Source organism: Rhinoderma darwinii, chromosome 1 (genome assembly GCF_050947455.1).
Source record: "Rhinoderma darwinii isolate aRhiDar2 chromosome 1, aRhiDar2.hap1, whole genome shotgun sequence".
NCBI lineage: Eukaryota > Metazoa > Chordata > Amphibia > Anura > Rhinodermatidae > Rhinoderma > Rhinoderma darwinii.
The window spans coordinates 324,712,971-324,732,613 of NC_134687.1; the positions used below are offsets into that span (position 1 = coordinate 324,712,971).

Consider the following 19,643-nt stretch of genomic DNA (forward strand, 5'->3'; position numbering starts at 1 on the left):
TGAACGAGCCGAGTCAAACCAGGAGTGCACAAGGTACAAATCACAGAGCAGGAGCGTAGTCAGTAAAGCCAGGGTCAAAATGAAGCAAGGTCTATAATCATAGCAGGAGCAGCAGAGCCAGGAAACAGGAAAGAATCACAGGCACTGGAGGAGCAGGAAATGCAGGTATAAATAGACAGAGGGCGGGAGCTAGCTCCGTCTGGCCAGGCTGTGATAGGCTCTCCCACTCCTCAGCCTCCCAGCCTGACTGGTAGAAGATCGTGTCACTCTCTCAGACTTAGGAGCAGGTGCAGACTGATTACCCACGGGCGTCGACACAGAACCTGTGTCTGGCAGATCCTTTACAGGTCATGTTCACAATATGCTGTGTTCTAATTTATAAACTATGTGCTATTATGATTATGTCACAATGGCCTGTGCCTTCTTTTATAACCTGTGTTGCATTGTCAGATATAAAAATGGCTTTCTATTCATTCCTGGGCTGTATTCTATTGTGGTGATTTAACAATTTTTGGGTTTTATTCTAGGCTGTGTTTTATAGTAATGATGTCACAATACACTATGTCTTCATTTATATGAAGTTTTACATTGTGATAATATCACAGTAGATTTTATCCTTTTCTTTAACTTATTTTCTATTCTAATGATGTGACAATAGTGTTTGTCTTTATTCCTAGCTCTATTGTAATGTTACAAAAATCTGTGCAAGCTTGGATTGGTAAGGCCAGGCTCTGACACCATTATCGCCCCCTAATACAACAGAACCCAAAGGTCCAACAGAAGACAACCTCATTTGGAGCTGACTTTGAAGCGAGTGATTTGCCATTGGAGTCTATTCTTTATACAGTAAGTTAATTCACAAAAAAAAACTAATAGACATTATTCATAATATGTTGTTGATGCAACCATGGCCAAAATATATACTGAATATAGACTAAAATTTTTGATAGGCATGTCAACCAATACACACCCAGTAAACTTATCCAAATCCAAAAGTCATATCAATATATCGGAGAGAAGTAAGAGACACTGCTTTGTATACTCAAATATCCTTCAATGGGTTTATTACCAAAATCTCATTACAATAATATATTTTAAAAGGGGAATAGGCTTGAGGTTATCCAATCACAGGCAAGAATGGCATGTTCTGGGAACTTACTGTACAAGGTCAATATGTACTTTCTTATAACAGACTCCGATAAGGAACAGAGAAACATATATTTATTCAAACAATTCCAGCATAAATGTTACTTAAAGAAACAGGTGCCTCTTCAAAATCCAAAATGGATTCTTTAAAATATAAAATGGAGACTCCATGCAAGATGAAGTCACATAACCATACTTACAGAAATGGCACGCATAAACCTCACTTTCACATATGTCCTGTGTGTGCTTGATAACAACATAGATAATGATGAAATTAAAAGTGGATGAGCACATGTTCTGTATAGCTGGACAGTGGGCTCTCTCACCATTTCTTTTGGTGGAATAAAGGAAGCTCAGTCCCACGCTGTGTCTGTGTCTTAATTCCTCGGTGCAGAGTTCTATTGATAATATGTCACAACAGTGTTTGCCTTTATTCTTAAGGTGGCAATACACTTTCAATAGCGGTCAGCCAACAGCTATTCCTGAAGAACTCCCCATACACACGAACGCTCGGTTTGGCCAAGCGTGCATGTGTTTTTACATAGTGGATTATTATCTCTACTGGGAACAAAAGGATCGGGTGTTGAAATTCAGCATGCCGATCATTTTTCCACCAGCATCATCTGTTGGGGAGAGTCAGGGCGTCCCCATACCCATGAGATAGTTGTCCCTGCCAAAATCGTCAGTTTGGCCAACATTAATCTAACGTGTATCGCGGTCTTAAGACACTGTTTTTAATGTGGTGCCACAATAGTTTGTCTTTATTTATTAGAATTATTCTGTTTTGATGATGTTACAATAAACTGTCTATTCATAATTAGTTTTACGTTCTGATGTCACAATAGCGTTTATCTTTATTCCTGGACTGTGTTCTATTTTGAAGATGTCACAATAGCTTGTGTTTTACCTTTTTATAATCTGTTTTTTTTGTTAAGGATGTCGCATTTCACTGCACCTTAATTTAAAAACCATGTTTTATTTTTTTGTGATGATGTCACAATAGATACAAAGCTTACAGTGTGAAAAAAGTGTACATGCACACAGGGGAGTAATTAGAAAAGTCTGAGCTTCATAGCAAACGTTTGAATGCCCCCCCCCCCTCCTCGATCATAAACATTTATCAGCCTTATTCTCTGGTTCAGTACGATTATGGAAAATATGTATTTTTTGATGTTTTCAACTTTTTGGGAAAAAAAATGTTTATATAACTTTTTTATTTGTCTGTCGATGGAGCCGTATGTGGGCTTGTTTTTTGTGGGCTTATTTGTTAATGGAACCATATAAATTATTGATGAACTTTTATTACTTTGATTATTCCACCAATGTTTTCTGCATTTTTTTCCAATGTCGTTCACCTTGCCATTTAAATAACATGTTAACTTTATTAAAAACAGCGTTAAAGTTGCTGCGATACCATATATCTATTTGGGTTTTTTTTAACACTTTTGCTAAATATGATTTGTTGGCAAAAAATGGGTTATTTTTTTTTACTCTGCACCTTTCTTTAATTTTTATTTTTTTTGTCCCACTAAGGGACTTCACAATGCGATTGTTTGTTTGCTTCTACAATGCTTTGGTATACTCAATATACTAAAGCATTATTGCCGGTCAGTAACAAACTGACAAGCTATCTGTCTAACCGCCTAGCGTTTGCGGCATCTAAGGGTTTAACAGCCATCATCCGTCAACTGCAATCCTGGCCATTACAGTGGGATGTTGGCTGTATACTACAGCCAGTACATGCTGCAAAAGGTGCGGGCACAGCTCCTGCCATCCACTGGATGCAACTGTACATCGGTTTGCGGGAACACACTGCTTAAATTGATTTGTGGGAAAGGGTTAAAGTGTATTAAAATATATACAATATGGAGTATTGTTTATATGGCCGGTAACTGAATGCTATGAAAACTGAAATTGTTTACTGCTTTAAGGACAAACTTACGCAGATGTTATACATCTCGGATAAAACTTTGTCATCCAAGCCCTGAAGCACATCTGTCATTTTTCAGTGGACTGGTGGGTTGTACTTCCACTGAGACAGAGTGTGACTGTCTTGTGTGCTTCGCTCAAGATGGCCTCAGGTTCTACAGGTGTGTATACTGTACTCCTTTCTCTTACTGGCTCTGCTGCCATGCCAGGCTAGGCTCTGCAGAGAATGCCCTGAGCTGGCCAGCAGCAGGATGTTTGTGCAGCCACACACAATGTCCTGTTACTGATTAGTTGGGGAAAGCCCAGACCCCTTAAACCACAGGTCCAAGAGCAGTGGTTCCGCCACTACATGCACATGGTTTTTGTATAAATAGACAGTGGGTTCTCAGAATCATTTGCTCTGATGTGCCCACTGTTGGAGGCCTGTGACGTCATTGCGATGTCACAAGTTCCCAAGGTGACAGTGTCACCCCAATCTTTATAATGGCAACCACACATATATTCTGATCTGCTATCAAATACAACCACGCACATTTTCATTGTAGCTGCACGGGGCATTGGCAGTTGGAATCTAGATATATATACTGTAAATGTCTAAGGGTCAAATGTTTTTTTTTAGCCAATAACAATAATCACCTATCCAGTGGATAGGTGATAAATGTTAGGCCAGGGTGCATCTGATTGCTGGGACCCCCACTGAATGAGAGACCTTAGTAGCATATCGGCAGTTACATGGAGCGGCGGTGAAGGTATGGAAACAGATGAGCACCCTCACCAACCTGTCGGTGCTTTGCTGCAAAGGGCTATGGTCTCCGATTTTTGCATACCTGGTGGAATTGCGCTATTTTTTGTATTTATATGTAAGTTATTATAAAAATAAAATATTTTAGTATAGTTAAAGGGAATATATCACCTATATTTTATATTAATTAAAACTATATACTGAAACGTATTATTTTTCTCTTATCTGTTTTTACTTCTGATTTCATATTTTTGTTCTATTTTCTGTGTATGATTATCGGGGCAGCTCTTTTGCCTGAGCTGCTGCCACTTGGTCACAAGAAACCTAATGACCTATTGATTTCTATGTGAGTTTTCTAGGCATTCTTTGTGACATATGCAGAGTTGTGCGGAGTTCACTGTGTGTTGAGGAGGTGAGCTGTGCCCATCGCCTATTGTTAATGACGTGATCCTGTGCAGTCCAAGACCTATGTAAATAAATATCATCTTTCCCATATATCCACGCTGTTAGTATCCAGGGGGCTTTCCTGAATATTTCTGATTACAGCCTCTAGAACAGAGGCCTGCACAAGTCGGGTCTGCATCAAAATATTTCTCTCATCCATGTCTTCCACTTCTTTTTGTTTTCTTTGTATTATAAGTCTTGGATTATGCAAAAGAGTGTAAAATAAAAGCCACCTTGTTCTTGCTTTGACTGATGTACGAGGTCCTGCAAAATTAGTTGATTTTAGATTTCTATAGAAAATGTATTACCATATTATAATATACAACTTTGTTGACAAGATTGCATCATTCCGGAAATCTTCGTATCCACCACATCAAATGTTCCTGTGCCCTAGATATCCTTTGAATGGGTTTTCCATTCCCTAAAAATTAATGGCCTATCCTCAGGATAGGCCATCAATAGCTAATCGGTCAGGGTTCGACTCCTGTGACCCACGCTGATTCTCCTGTTTTGAAGGGGGTGCAGCGCTTGTACGATCGCTGCTTCCCCCTCATCGCTCACTGTGAATCCTCGACACACATTGATCAGCCATTCACAGGTATTGTAGCCGCCTTTTCCCATTCACTTCAATGGGAGAAGAAGGTTTCAATACCTGTGAATCGCCGCAACATGTATGTCGACGATTCCCAGTGAGGAGTTAGAAGTGAAGGGGAAGTAGGGCTCGTACAAGCGCTGCACCTCCTTCAAAACAGCTGATCAGCAAGGGGTCCCAGGAGTCGGACCCAGACCGTTTAGCCATTGATGGCCTATGCTGAGGATAGGCCATAAATTTTTATGGACTGGAAAACCACTTTAAGATTAAAAAGGACATGAGATAAGGAAATTATTCTAATACTAACACAATAAAACAGCTTCTGACTTACTTAAGGTTTCGTTCACATCTGCGCTAGGGTCCCGTTTCAAAGTGCCATCTGAGCTTTCCGTCGTAACGGGACCCTGACTGACACAAGCGAAAACCAAAGGTTTCCATTTCCATCACCATTGATTTCAATATTGACGGATCCGGTGCCATTGGTTTCAGTTTGTCTCAGTTGTGCAAGGGTTCCGTCGTTTTGACGGAATCCGTAGCGTAGTCATAGTAATTCAATTATTTTTTTTGAAACCGCATCTCCCAGCATATACTTACCATTATTCAGGCCATGCTGGAAGATGTAGTTTTACGCCGTACAAACATATACGGCAGGGGTTGCACTAAATTGAGCTGTATTTGTTCTGGTGCTGTATATATGTACTGAGCTTTGTTCTGGTGCTGTATATATGTATGAGCTTGGTTCTGATGCTGTATATATGCACTGAGCTTGGTTCCGGGGCTGTATTTATGTACTGAGGTGTATTCTGGTGCTGTATATGTGCATTGAGCTTGGCTCTCGTGCCGTATATATGTATGAGCTTGGTTCTAGTGCTGTATTTATGTACTGAGCTTGGTTCTGGTGCTGTATATATGTATGAGCTTGGTTCTGGAGCTGTAATTATATAGGATATATTTATAATAACAAAATTGCAGGGCAGATGGAATTGTTTTCAATTCATTGTATATTTAATGGGGACCTGTCTGGTAGTTTTAACCCCTTGAACTGCCACCATGCAGTAATACATGACCTGACAATATTTCCAAATGTATGTTTTTTTTGAGATGCAGCAAAATCTATAAAATCCACTTTTAGACTGCGCACACCATATGCTAATTACTCATTAAAAGGTCATGGGGCGGTGGCCCTATTCTGAAGAGTCACATAGTCCTGCCTCCAAACCCACCTTTCCTTGTTTGATTGACATCCCCCTGGCTGATACAACTTTCTCGGATGCGCCGTTGCCTTGTACTACTTGGGCGGCTGTGTGGCACTATACACATGGGGGAACTGTGTGGCACTATACACATGGGGGAGCTGTGTGGTGCTATATACAAGGGGCTGTGTGGCACTACTAAGGGGGGCTGTGTGGCACTATCTACTAGGGGGGCTGTATGACACTATTTACAAGGGGAGGGCTGTAGTTCTATCTACAGGGGGCTGTGTGTGGTGCAATCTACAGGGTTCTGTGTAGGGCGCTATCTTCTAAGGGGGGCTGTGTGGCACTGTATACAAGGGCAGGGGCTTTGTGGCACTATATACAGGGGGAGCTGTATGTCGCTATATACAGGGGGGCTTTATGGAGATATCTACAGGGGGGCTGTTTGGCACGATCTACAAGGGGGAGGTGGGGGCACTATCTACAAGTGGGGTGTGGCACTGTCTACAGTGGGGCTGTATGGAACAATCCACAGGGGCCACTATCTATAAGGGGGGCTGCATGTGGCAACTGGGGGGGCCCAGTCAAGAGTTTGCTATGGGGCCCAGTCTCTCCTAGTTACACCCCTACCCTTAAGGTTCCCTTTTATGATGTTCTACTGAAATTGATATCAGGCAGTAATATATGGGAGTTTAGAGTCTGCCAAAGCAGAAGCCACTCTTGCAGAGCTGCTCTACATTCTGGCTCACAGAGGGGGCTCCTGTATGAGGGCCCCCTCTATGACATCCATATGCTCTAATAGGGCATATGGGCAGTGGTGGTTTTCATGAGACAATTCCTATAAGTCACATGTGACACAAGTGCGTTATTTTCTTCTCTCTAAAAGTGGGCATGGTTTTGCAGGATGTACTTTGCTTACATAGTAATGACTTGCATATCCAACTATAGTACAACACGTAGCAATTCTATAACAGTAAAATGCAACCAACAATCTGTGCAATGTGGCCTTACCGGAAGCCACCTGATCATCACCAGTTCTATTTCAGCCTATTAGTGCTATTAATAGATGAACTCCTTTTTCAGTGGCGCATGAGAGAATCATTGGCAGGAATGAGGAATTAGGTTTTTCAGCGGCATACAACCTGCAGTTGCTTGACTTGCTTCAACTATTAAATGTTACAACATTTGCGTTTCCCAATTCAAACAGATCAGGAGAAGAATTACAGCACAGAAATCATGAGTCTAGAATTCGCATGGGATTGTGGTTTGGATCACTGAGGATACCTGACTTCTACAATCTGACAATGAATGGCATAACCATAGAATCCTCAATTAAGATATACAGAATGCTTCAATCGTCTGACTAAGGACATAACAAATAATGGGAAGTTCAAAATAGATGTGCAGAATTGCTTTACTTACCCCCTGAATTACTAAACCCATTATATGCAGGCAACTCTTTTAATCTTTTTTCAGCTCTCACTGTCAGTAGAATGTTGCAAAAACTCACAAGCACTGGGTTAGTGTGATAGTGATCCACATATATCATTCCAATCCATGTATTGTAGCCTTGGGGAAAAAAACTGGTTTGTTAGCAATAACGTACACACTGCTGTATATCCCAATTCACCAAACTGTGGGTTTCTATTCTATGGACGTCTAGGGCACCATAAAATCGATGGGTGGGCAATTTATGGATTTAACCTTAACTATGTGTGACGTAACTGCATATGATGGCCGCAAAGGGGAAATATGGAGAGGGCTCACGGGCTCCAGCCAACACTTCAATGCAGCGGGCAGGATCCAAGATATTTCCGATCCTGTTTAACCACTTAGATGCCACAGTCAATAGCGACCGCGGCATCTAAGCCGTTAGAAAGAGGGGGAGGCTTATTAGGGCCTAATAGGTGCTGCTAAAAATGAGTATACACTGCAATATATGAGTAATGCGGTGTCTACTAGCGATAAAATGATTTCCTGTTCAAGTCCTCAAGGGAACAAAAAAACACAAAAAAAACTGTTCAACTCTTTTTATTATACAAAAAATATCTTAAATAAAGAAAAACTTTCCCCCCTAAAAGTTATGTAAAAAATACACATAATTGGTATCACCGCATCCATGTTAGTCCAAACTATCATATAATGTTATTACACCTGCATGGTAAGCACTGTAAAAAATACAGAATTGCTTTTCTCCAGTCACAAAATAACACTAATGAAAACTACAGCTCACCCTGCAAAAAGCAAGTCCTCACACTTTTCCATCAATGGAAAAATAAAGTTATGGTTCTCAGAATAAGGCGACCCAAAATATTTCCTTTTTTTAACAAAGTTTTTTCTTTGCAAAAATAGTATAACCTAAAAAGGACTATATACATTTGGTATCGCCATAATCGCATTCACCCGCAGAATAAAGTTAATGGATGTCTAGGTGCAAGGGTACGATTAGCGCTTCCCTTGAGTTAATTGGTGTAATGGTGCCTGTCACACTGATATGTAGTAGGCTGGTCAGCATGTGCAAAGGAATGGAGGAAAATAGGGACTGGGTATTAGGGCTTATTCAGACGAACGTTGCGTTTTTGTGCGCGCAAAAACCACTTGACAGCTCCGTGTGTCATCCGTGTATGATGCGCGGATGCGTGATTTTCGCGCAGCCGCCATCATAGAGATGAGTCTAGTCGACGTCAGTCACTGTCCAGGGTGCTGAAAGAGTTAACTGATCGGCAGTTAACTCTTTCAGCACCCTCGACAGTGAATGCCGATCACAATATCGAGAAACCTGTTAAAAAAAAAGAAAGTTCGTACTTACCGAGAACTTCCCTCCCGGCCGTTGCCTTGGTGACGCGCCTCTCTTGACATCTGGCCCCACCTCCCTGGATGACGCCGCAGTCCATGTGACCGCTGCAGCCTGTGCTTGGCCTGTGATTGGCTGGTGCTGTCACTTGGACTGAATTGTCATCCCGGGAGGTCAGACTGGAGGAAGAAGCCGGGAGTTATCGGTAAGTCAGAACTTCTTTTTTTTTTTACACGTTCATGTATATTGGGATCGGAAATCACTGTCCAGTGTGCTGAAACAGTTTAACTCTTTCAGCACCCTGGACAATGACTATCTCCTGACGTCGCGTACCGGAATTTTTTTTGCTGGGTTCGGCCAAAATGAGTTCGGCCGAACCCGGTGAAGTTCGGTTCGGTTGTCCGGGTTCGCTCATCTCAAAGACACTCCGTTTGGATGTTTGTAAACAGAAAAGCACGTGGTGCTTTTCTGTTTACATTCATTCTTTTGACAGCTGGTGCGCGAAACAGGCAGTTCGCACGGAAGTGCTTCCGTGCGACCTGCGTGGTTTTCACGCACCCATTGACTTCAATGGGTGCGTGATGCGCGAAATACGCGGAGATATTGAACATGTCGCGCTTTTTGAGCAGCGGACAAACGCTGCGCAAAAAGCACGGACTGTCTGTACTGCCCCATAGACTTGTATTGGTCTGTGCGTGGCGCGTGAAAACCATGCGGCCCGCACAGACCCAATACACGTTCGTGTGAATCCCCCCTTATAAATAAGAAGGCTAAGGCTTGATGGGAGGGGGGGGGGGTGTTGGGCAATTAAATTAATGAATGTCTGTCCAACAGCTTTCATGCATTTCTTCATGGACCGAGGATGGGGGAACATTCTATAACCCCTGACTTGAGCACCAAGAAAGCATGTCCCACCCCTGCTCACTTTTGTTTTGAATACAACATATTGATATAAGGTCAACTACCCACATTAAATGTCTTACCCATGTCTGCTGACTCATATCCACGTTGTAATATTGTCCTATCAATCCTTGCAATTAACCAACTTCCCAAAATCAGACTGGAAAAAAGTCGAAATAGGCAGGCTCCCAAACCGAGAATCACATTGTAGAAGAAGAAGAAGTAATTGAAATTATGAAAAGCCTTCCTAAAAAGAAAAGATAGTGAAAAGAAAGGGAAAAAGATAACGCTAGAAAATCAATGTTCTAATTATATCAGTCATTTATTTACAGTCTGTTAAAGGTTATGTTTTGTAAATCTGTACAGAGACCAGTGCTTTTTTTAAAACCTATTTGTATTTTCTGATTGTTTCTTTTTGCAGCTGGAGAGATTAACTTTATGGCAGCCACCTGGTCAATAAATGACTTATATAGTAGTATGTTAACAGTAAGCATGCAATATGACTGGTGTAGTAGTTACTGTGCAAGGAGAAGGCTGTCCTCATCGCCTATTGTCAATGATGTGCCCCTGGTTATCTTTCGCCAGCTTTAAAATAGAGGTTGTATCTTTCATTGTACTCCTACCCTCCATAGACTATGTAGACCATTTAGATAGGTCGTGCGCCATGGTAAGGATGGTTTGGACCGCACAGCACGCAACAATACAGATTTTGTTGCTGTTGACTTTGCTTCCTAAATACATAGGTAAAGCGCAAATATATGGAAACCGATAGAACAGTCTGCATGGATAGAGAGAAAGAACTAAGCTTAGTGGATAGATACAGTAGTAGACCCAAGCTTACTGAATAGATCGGATAACAGAACCAATTTTACTATATAGATATGATAATGGAGCCACTTTTACTACATAGATTCGATTACACTTTGGTCTCTTTCACATGGCAGGATTTTGGACCCTATTTTGCATTAGTATTTGTTAGTCAAAACTAGGAGTGAAACCTTTACAGAAATAGTATAATGAAAAGATATGCACTACGTTTTGGATCTTCAAAACCACATAAAAGGCCATACTTAGTGGGTGGGTGAAAACCTGTTCCCAACCACCCTCTTAGTAAGTATGGCCTTTTTTGTGGTTTTGAAGTTATCTATGTCCCATTTTTTTCTGCTACGTTTTGGATCCTCTCCTGGTTTTGGCTTTTAAATACTGATGCACAATACTGACCTAAATAACGGCGTTTGAAACCCTTATATTGTCGAGTGTAAAGAACTCTGCCATCAGTGCATAAATAATAGTTAAAGAGTGCAGAGTTAAACAATATCTTCAAAAGTCCACTTTCACATGACCGTATTTAGGTCAGTATTTTGCTTCAGTATTTGTAAGCCAAACTACACTATGACTACACAAATGAGTTGTCTTATTTCCTACATCGAAAAAAATGACATGCCAATAACATTGCAAATTGCATGCAATTTGTGTGCAAATTCTTCCTTATAAGTAATAATAGAAATCACATATAACTTGTGCAGGGCTGGCCCCAGGTTTATACCGGCCCTTGGGCGATAGAGGCGCAGTGGGCCTTCCTATGCCTCAACTTCTTTCCACCACTCGGTATATGATACAACAATAATGGCGTCAGTGACGTTTTTATTAAGGTTTATGCTTCATTTTTTTTGCGGCAAAAAAATAATAATGCCACGTGTAAACATATGGCAGGTGTATGCCACAAAGTATGTCATTTAACCCTTCTACTGCTGGAAAATGTGGGTTCTCTACTTTTTTTTTTTTTGGCCTTTCAGCATTCATAGCTTAACCAGCCATAAAGTCCTTATTTTTATATAGGCGTAGCTGTGTATGGTCTTCTTATTTGCAATGCGATTTGTCGTTTTCTTAGGCTTCGTTTTACCATATACGTAAGACCGCGTTTAATTTGAGAACTTTTGTTATGGGTTAAATGCAGAATAAAAAGCAATTGCTTTTTTTCTATTTACGACATTTCCTGATTACCATGAATAAAGTGTTGACTGTATTTTATTATCGGAATACCAAATGTTATTAACTGTTTTGAGATGCTTATTAAATAAAGTGTATTCAAGAAATATTTATAGTAATAGTTTTTCAGCTGTTATTTTTTTAGTAACTTTACTAAAAAAAGATTAACTTTTTACATTTGATATTTTTTCCACCTAAAATGTACTAACCCATATAGAGATATATATTTTTATATACCAGTACATTATGGCTGTGAAGAATACTATTAAAAAATTAAAATGATTTATTATTTTTCTTTCCTGAAATGAATAAACTTTGTAATATACGTTATTTTCCAAACCTGCATGGATCGCAGGTTTTCCGTTCCCGTCGCGTGGACCTGGAAGTTCAGAACGGCCGTTCTTCTGATAAAGTGCCGACACAGGCTCTGGGGGAATTGAGCGCCCCCCTCCTCTTTGTGTGTGTGGATGAAGGGGTTGGCTGCCTGGCTCAGCGAAGCTAGCCCCCTTCTCGGTCTCTGAATCAGCCGTTCAGGTGCTCTGAACTTTTCGTCTGACAAGCTTTTTAAGGTATTTAGGCAGAGAAAATCCTCTCATAGATAACAGTACAGTCTGGCTCATTGTTAGGCCTCAAGCACACATCCGTGGCCTTTTATACGGCCACAAAGCACAGAACCGCAAAACACAGACCGCACACATGGCTTCCGTGTGCGGTGTGTAATCTTAATGGACCAATGAATAGAATGACCGAGACTGATCAGCAAAAACGAACAGGAATAGGACCTGTTCTATAATTTGCTGAACAGTCACACAAATCCGCAAAAACAACAACAAAACGGATGTGTGCATGGCCCTAAAGAAATGAATGGGTCAGTGTGCTATCCATTTAAAAAAACAGATTGCACACTGAAGCATTTCACTGAAGTGTGTTTGAGGCCTCAAGCTGGCCATAGACATTAGATGTTTGTTGGCCGACCATCTGATGTGTAAGGCGGCATCCCGACTTCCCCCGACATCTGCCTGAATTTCAACATGCTGATCCTTTTGTCCATTTGGAGATATGCCGCCAGAGACGTCTGGCAGCGGTTTTCTCCACACGCCAAGCCGAGCGTGCGTGTGTATGGAGGAGTCGTTAGGAATAACGGTCGGCCGATCGTTTGGCCGACAGTTATCTAAAGTGTTTCTGCCTCCAATACGACAGGACCTGGCAAAAACCTGGTAAAAGAAAAAGCAGAATAATAGTTAAAGAGGCTTTGTCACCACATTATAAGTGCCCTATATTGTACATGATGTGATCGGCGCTGTAATGTAGATTACAGCAGTGTTTTTTATGACCTATATTAGCTTTATGCTAATGTGTTTCTCAATGGACAACTGGGCGTGATTTACTTTTTGATCAAGTGGGCGTTGTGGAGAGAAGTGTATGACGCTGACCAATCAGCGTCATACACTTCTCTCCATTCATTTACACTGCAGATAGCGATATAGCTATTTCGCTATGTGCAGCCACATAAACACACTATAACGTTACTGCAGTGTCCTGACAATGAATATACATTACCTCCAGCCAGGACGTGATGTGTATTCATTCTCCTGACCACTTCTCTGCAAGTCTCTGTGATTTACAGCATAGCAGGCGTAGTCTTGCGAGATTACGCTGTAAGCTGTCATTGAGATCTCGCTGTGCTTTAAATCACAGAGACGTGCAGAGAAGTGGTCAGGATTCTGAATACCCATCCCGTCCTGGCTGGAGGTAATGTATATTTATTGTCCGGACACTGCAGTAACATTATAGTGTGTTTATGTGGCTGCACATAACGATATAGCTATATCGCTATGTGCTGTGTAAAAGAATGGGGAGAAGTGTATGACGCTGATTGGTCAGCGCCATACACTCCTGTACAACGCCCATTTGGCCATATAGTAAAACACGCCTAATTGTTCATTAAGAAACTCATTAGCATAAAGCTAATATAGGTCATAACTACGTAAAAAATGATAGTTTTTCTAAATAAAAAACACTGCTGTAATCTACTTTACAGCGCCGATCACATCATGTACAATGTAGGCCACTTATAATGTGGTGACAGAGCCTCTTTAAATATAGAGAGGGATCACGAGCATTGTCCGAATGCATCAGTGTGCTGTATAGTCTCCACTTATTGTCCTGTACACAGGACGTACATTCAAAATAGAGAGCAGCAGTAAGCAATCCCCCTCCAGTGGGCCCCGGGTGCTGATGCTGGCCCTGAACACTAGCAAAACTTTTAGCGTCTCTGCATTCAAGTGAATATAACGGAGTTGTAATATCCGACAAAGCTCATGCACAATAGCAGTGTTACTGGATAAAAATCAGTTTATTGTTTTTTTTTAAACCTCATACCACGCCTTTAATTGCTTAGACCAACTACATTAAATTACAAAGGGAAAAAAAGAAAAATTGCACTTTTTTCCTACATAAAATTTCCAAAATTAAAAAATTGGTTTCATATCATTCTCACATTAATTTCGATCATCTCAGATAGCCTTTTAAAGTGTAGCTAAACGTTTGACAAACTTTTGACATGTCATAGTGACATGTCAGAAGTTTGGACTGGTGAGGGTCCGAGCACTGAGACCCCAACCAATCGCTAGAACAAAGCCGCTGAAGTTCTCGTGTGAGCGCTCAGGCACTTCGTTTTTGTTTGGCTTTTTCCAGAAAGCCGATGTATCGGAGTACGGGCTCATAGACTTTCTATTGAGTCCGTACACAGATACATTTATTTCCGGAAAAAGCCGAACAGACACGAAGCGGCTCACACGAGCGCTTCAGCTGCTTAGTTCCAGCGATTGGTTGGGGTCTCAGTGCTCGGACCCCCACCAATCCAAACTTCTGACATGTCTCTATGACGTCAAACGTCTAGCTACACTTTAAGATCTGCATTTTTCCATAACCAACGCAACTTTTGGCTATGGGCTGTGTCTGGTATTGCCCAATTCACTTGAACGAACAAGACTGGTGCTGTTTCCGGGAAATATTGGTCAACCCCCAAGTCTAATATGTGTGAAAAACAAAAAATGGGAAAACTACAAAATTAAAATAATCAACTAGTATTACCTGTTGTTTAGAGCTAAGGGTTTCTGCTTTTCCTCAGGAGATATTTTCTTCTGCAGAAAGAATTTACTGGCTAACAGGACTTGCAATACCATCAGCAAAATAACAATTGCAATTGTAAGTCTTAAAAGAATAGATGAAAAGAAAGACAAATTATAACAAAACTAAACTAAATATACCATGATACGGTATATTGATTTTCACCTTGTTCAGGATCTGCCTATTGTTATCACTGTCTGTGGGCTAAAAAAGAATTTCTAATGATTCACGGTTTGTTTATTTAGTATGCAACTCTATGTAATGTTACAAGAGTCCATGGAAGACATATCCCTTGTAGTCATCAAGCTAACTAATTTATCTATTAACCCCTTGAAGAGGTTGTGTTGTTTTACAAAAACATGGCTGCTTTCTTCCAAAAACAGCGCCATACCTGTCCACAGCTTGTGTCTGTTATTGCATCTCAGTACCATATTTTTTAATTGAGCTGAGCTGCAATACCAAACACAATCCAGGGACAGGTGTGGAGCTGTTTCTGGAAGAATGCAGCCATGATTTTCTAATCCCGGACAACACCTTAAGGACCTGTACACACGGCAGAATTTCCACCCCTCGTTCATTTCAACGGGAGGCGAATGCTTCTTTTTTCCGCTAGTTGATTTTTTTTTCAGCTAGCGGACAAAAGAAGCGATCTGCCCAATCTTCCCATTGCTGCTGTGGATGGCCACACCGTACATTTATGGAGCTTAGTGCGAATAACATAGCACCAGCGCCGTAAATGTATAATTGAAAATCTTTCAGGAAATCTGGTCTGGATAAAGTGATGGTCTTTTGGAGAGGTTTCACTGTATATACACACACATACATGTATTTCCTGGTGGGTAAGGTGGCAATGATGAATTCACATTGCACTGGCATTTTGATGTTCTCTTGCACAATGAATTAACTAATGAATGTCATTTATATCTTAATAAAAACAGTGTGAATAATATAAACTTAACAAAATATGTAAATGTAAGTATATATTATATGTTCAATCACAGTGTTTTGTGATAAAACTGAAAAATTAGTAAGTACGCCATACTTACATGGAAATTCCTAAGCCTTTCAGAAATTCTAAAGCTTGGCCATGTTTTATCGGAAACACAAAGGCATACACAAAAGCTAGGCCAAACAAGCATTGTACTATGTGCATTATCAAATAGCCTGCAACAAAAGAAGAGAATTTCAGTAAATTGAAAAACAGGTTATAAGGTTCTTTTCATAGTTATTGACATACCCCATAAAATGTATGCAACTTGCCAGCCGGAGTATCTTGCTATTGCAGCCTAGGTGTGACAGAGAAAGATATGCATATATTATGTTTATCATTAAAATATTAGCTTTTTTAGTGTATATACACCTGGAGTGATCACAGAAACATGCTGAGATTTATGGGCTCATATTGAATCTACACAAAAGGGTGCACTGGAGTCTGAAATAGTTTGGTTGCTCATAGTGTCGTAACTAGCGCTGTAGCGGTTGCTACGGGGCTAGTGGCATGAGGGGGCCCGAGCCGACCTCCAACACGGCCCCCCCATGCCCGGTGACGCCGCTAGCAGCCGTTATAACCGCTACAGCGGTAGCGACGCTACTACGGGGCCCGCACCACCCGGCACCTAACATTTATGGGCTGGGCAGCACGGGCCCCCCTCATGTCTGGTGGCATCGCTAGCACTATATACAAGAGGGAGCAGGGTGGCACTATATACAAGGGGGGCTGTGTGGCCCTATACACAAGCGGGAGCAGGGGGGCACTATATACAAGGGAGGCTGTGTGGCCCTATACACAAGGGGGAGCAGGGGGGCAATATATACAAGGGGGGCTGTGTGGCATTATATGCAAAGGAGATTGTGTGGCACTATACACAAGGGGGGAGCTGTGTGGCACTACTTAGGGTGGCTGTGTGGCACTATCTACTAGCTGGGCTGTATGGCACTATTTACAAGGGGAGCTTTGTGGAACAATACGGGGTGTACTGAGTGGCACTACTAAGCGGGGCTGTATGGCACTACTAAGGTGGGCTGTGTGGCACTATCTACTAGGGGGGATGTATGGCACTATTTACAAGGGCTGTGTGGCGCAATCTACAGGGTCTGTGTGGCACTATATATAAGAAAGGGGGCTGTGTGGCACTATATACAGGGGGAGCTGTATGGCACTATCTACCGTGGAGTTTTATGGCGATATCTACAGGGGGACTGTAAGGCACTATGTACAAGGGGGAGGTGGGTGCGCTATCTACAAGTGGGGAGTTTACACTGTCTACAGGGGGGGACTTAATAGCACTGTCTACAGTGGGCACTATAAGGGGGGCTGCGTGTGGCACCTAGGGGGGAGGCCAAGTCAAAAGTTTGCTATGGGGCCCAGTCTTTCCTAGTTACCTGGTTCCTGGTTGCTCAGCCAGAGGGGTGCCTATACATATAACAATGGCTATGATAAAAATGCTTAACTATATGTCAGATGACCACCCCTTTCCATACTCCTTATTAGGGTTCTATGAATGTCATAAAGAGGGTCCTCCACTCCAATAAATGTGGCTGGCTGACTGCTATCTCAAGTCTATGGCCGTCTTTAGTTTGCATGTGCCTTCTTATGGGGGAGATACAGAAGACATATGCAAAACAAGGTATACTGGACCAGATGTGGGGCTGGTGAAATATGCTAGTAGTTGGTATAATTTATTTGATTGTTTCTAGTCAAGGATTGTCTTATAAGGCAGGGGCGTATCTAGGGGGAGCAGGTGGGGCATGTGCTCCGGGCGCAACTAGGTGGTAGGGAAAGGGGGGGGGGCCGTGCAGAGCAGCTGAATGCTGCTGATTGACGCCCTGTATGTCGGACACCTGCAGCAGCGATCAGCTTTAAGATGAGCCAGGAGATCACACAGCGGCGTTCTGACTCTGGTCCACTCCCGTGCTGCACCCTCCCAGCATGTAGGGGGCGCCACTGGGCTCTGCATCTACTCTGTGCTCTGCACACACACGGAGTAAATAACAGTCGAGAAGCAGAGGAGGAAGCTCCGCCCACGGCCCATCCTGCAAGAAACCTGTTATCCTGTCAGCAAGGATACATGGTGAGTGTGTCTGTCTGTATATGTGTGTGTATACAGTATGTGTCTCTGTGTTTGTATGTGTGTAGTGTGTGTATACAGTAGGTGTCTCTGTGTATACAGTTTGTTTCTCTGTGTGTATAGGTGTATATGTTACAGAGTGTGTTTGTGTGTGTGTCTGTTTGTGTGTGTGTAGTGTCTATACAGTATGTTTCTCTGTGTTTGTATGGGTATATGTTTGTGTGTGTGTGTGTGTGTGTGTGTATATATATGTCTCTGCATGTGTTTGTGTGTGTTCAATATTAAAGTAGAACAGATAAAATGCATTTATCTGTGCTGCCTCTATATACCCTGTTGCCCCCTATATACCCTGATGCCCCTATATAGCCCGCTATATATCCTACTGCCCCTTATATAACATGCTGCCCTTCATATACCCTGCTGCCCCTTATACACGCTGCTGCCCCTATATACCCTGCTATTCCTTATATACCCTGCTGACCCCTATATACTCTGCTGCCCTTATATATATGCCTCTGTGAGTGTGTGTGTGTGTGTGTGTGTGTGTGTTTATATGTGTCTGTGGGTATAGTTATCATCTACTACATTATTTGTACTCAGAGTTATCACTGTGTTATCAGCGGTGTTACATAGGACTGCAGGTAACATCTACTACATTATCTGTACTCCGTTATCTGTGGTGTTACATAGGGCTGCACGTGAAATTTACAACTATAACTGTACTGGGTATATATGGGTCTGTTTGTGAATGTCTCTTTGTGCTTCTATATATGTGCCTTTTATGTATTTGCATATGTTCCCGTCTGTGTACTTATCTGCCCGTGTGTGTGTGTGTGTGTGTGTGTGTGTGTGTATATGTGTCTGTACGTCTATATATTTACCTGTATGTATTTATATATTCCAGAGGTGTGTATGTATATTTGCCTGTATGTCTAAATATCTGTCTTTATGTATGTACAGTATATATGTTCCAATATGTGCGTCTCTATATATGTGGTTAATTTTAGTTTTTTGTAGGGGGCGGCAATGGAGAGTCCCGCACAGGGTGCCATCCAACCTAAGGCGGGCCCTGGCTGTCACCGACCCTAGTCAGAAAGAATTCCACCGCTGCTTGTGCCGCATGACCTCCTCGGCTCCTCCAGTAAGTCACGACAGGCATAGCAAAGAGTGGTAGCGGTAGGCTACCACTCACCGCTCTGTTTACAGTGTGGCACTAAGTACAAAGGGGGAGTGTGGCGCTATTTACAAGGGGGGAGGGAAGAGTGTGCCGCTATTTACAAGGGGTGGAGTGTGCCGCTATCTACAAGGGGGGAAGCGGGCTGTGTGTGGCACTATCTACAAGAGAGGGGCTGTATGTCGCAGTATCTACAAGGGGCTGTGTGTGACACCTCATTGATTAGTAGTGAAAGCAAACATGGCGAGGGGGAAGGAGATGTCGGGAAATAATTTTGGGGGGCCAATCTGAATCTTTGCCCCGGGTGCAGGAGAACCTAGCTACGCCTCTGTGTAAGGGTAGAAATATGGCTTGAAAAACATAGATTTATGCACTGTATATATACTTACGTGGTTGAGAGTGCTTTTAGAATAGAAAAGCTATTCTTGGCTGAAAGATTAATTAAATCCTACACCCCACCAGCCAGAGCAGAGGGATGCTGCTTTCATTCTTGAGAACTTGGCATATATATGTATTACATGGTGACCTGCTGATTTC

General features: G+C 42.0%; 1 protein-coding gene across 2 annotated transcripts in view; it reads right to left on the reverse strand.

Moving 5' to 3' along the window:
• Positions 1-1,033: 1,033 nt before the first annotated feature.
• Positions 1,034-19,643, reverse strand: part of LOC142650788 (stimulated by retinoic acid gene 6 protein-like) — a 77,119-nt gene continuing 58,509 nt past the window's right edge. Inside the window, exons 13-18 of one of the 2 annotated variants that reach the window (XM_075825639.1) lie at positions 16,102-16,150; positions 15,911-16,028; positions 14,829-14,948; positions 9,827-9,990; positions 7,472-7,618; positions 1,034-4,525 (exon numbers count right to left, since the gene is read on the reverse strand). In XM_075825639.1, the coding sequence (XP_075681754.1) occupies positions 4,299-4,525; positions 7,472-7,618; positions 9,827-9,990; positions 14,829-14,948; positions 15,911-16,028; positions 16,102-16,150 (825 nt within the window). In that variant the 3' untranslated portion in view covers positions 1,034-4,298. The remainder of the gene's footprint in view (positions 4,526-7,471; positions 7,619-9,826; positions 9,991-14,828; positions 14,949-15,910; positions 16,029-16,101; positions 16,151-19,643) is intronic. The other variant, XM_075825640.1, reaches the window with a different exon arrangement.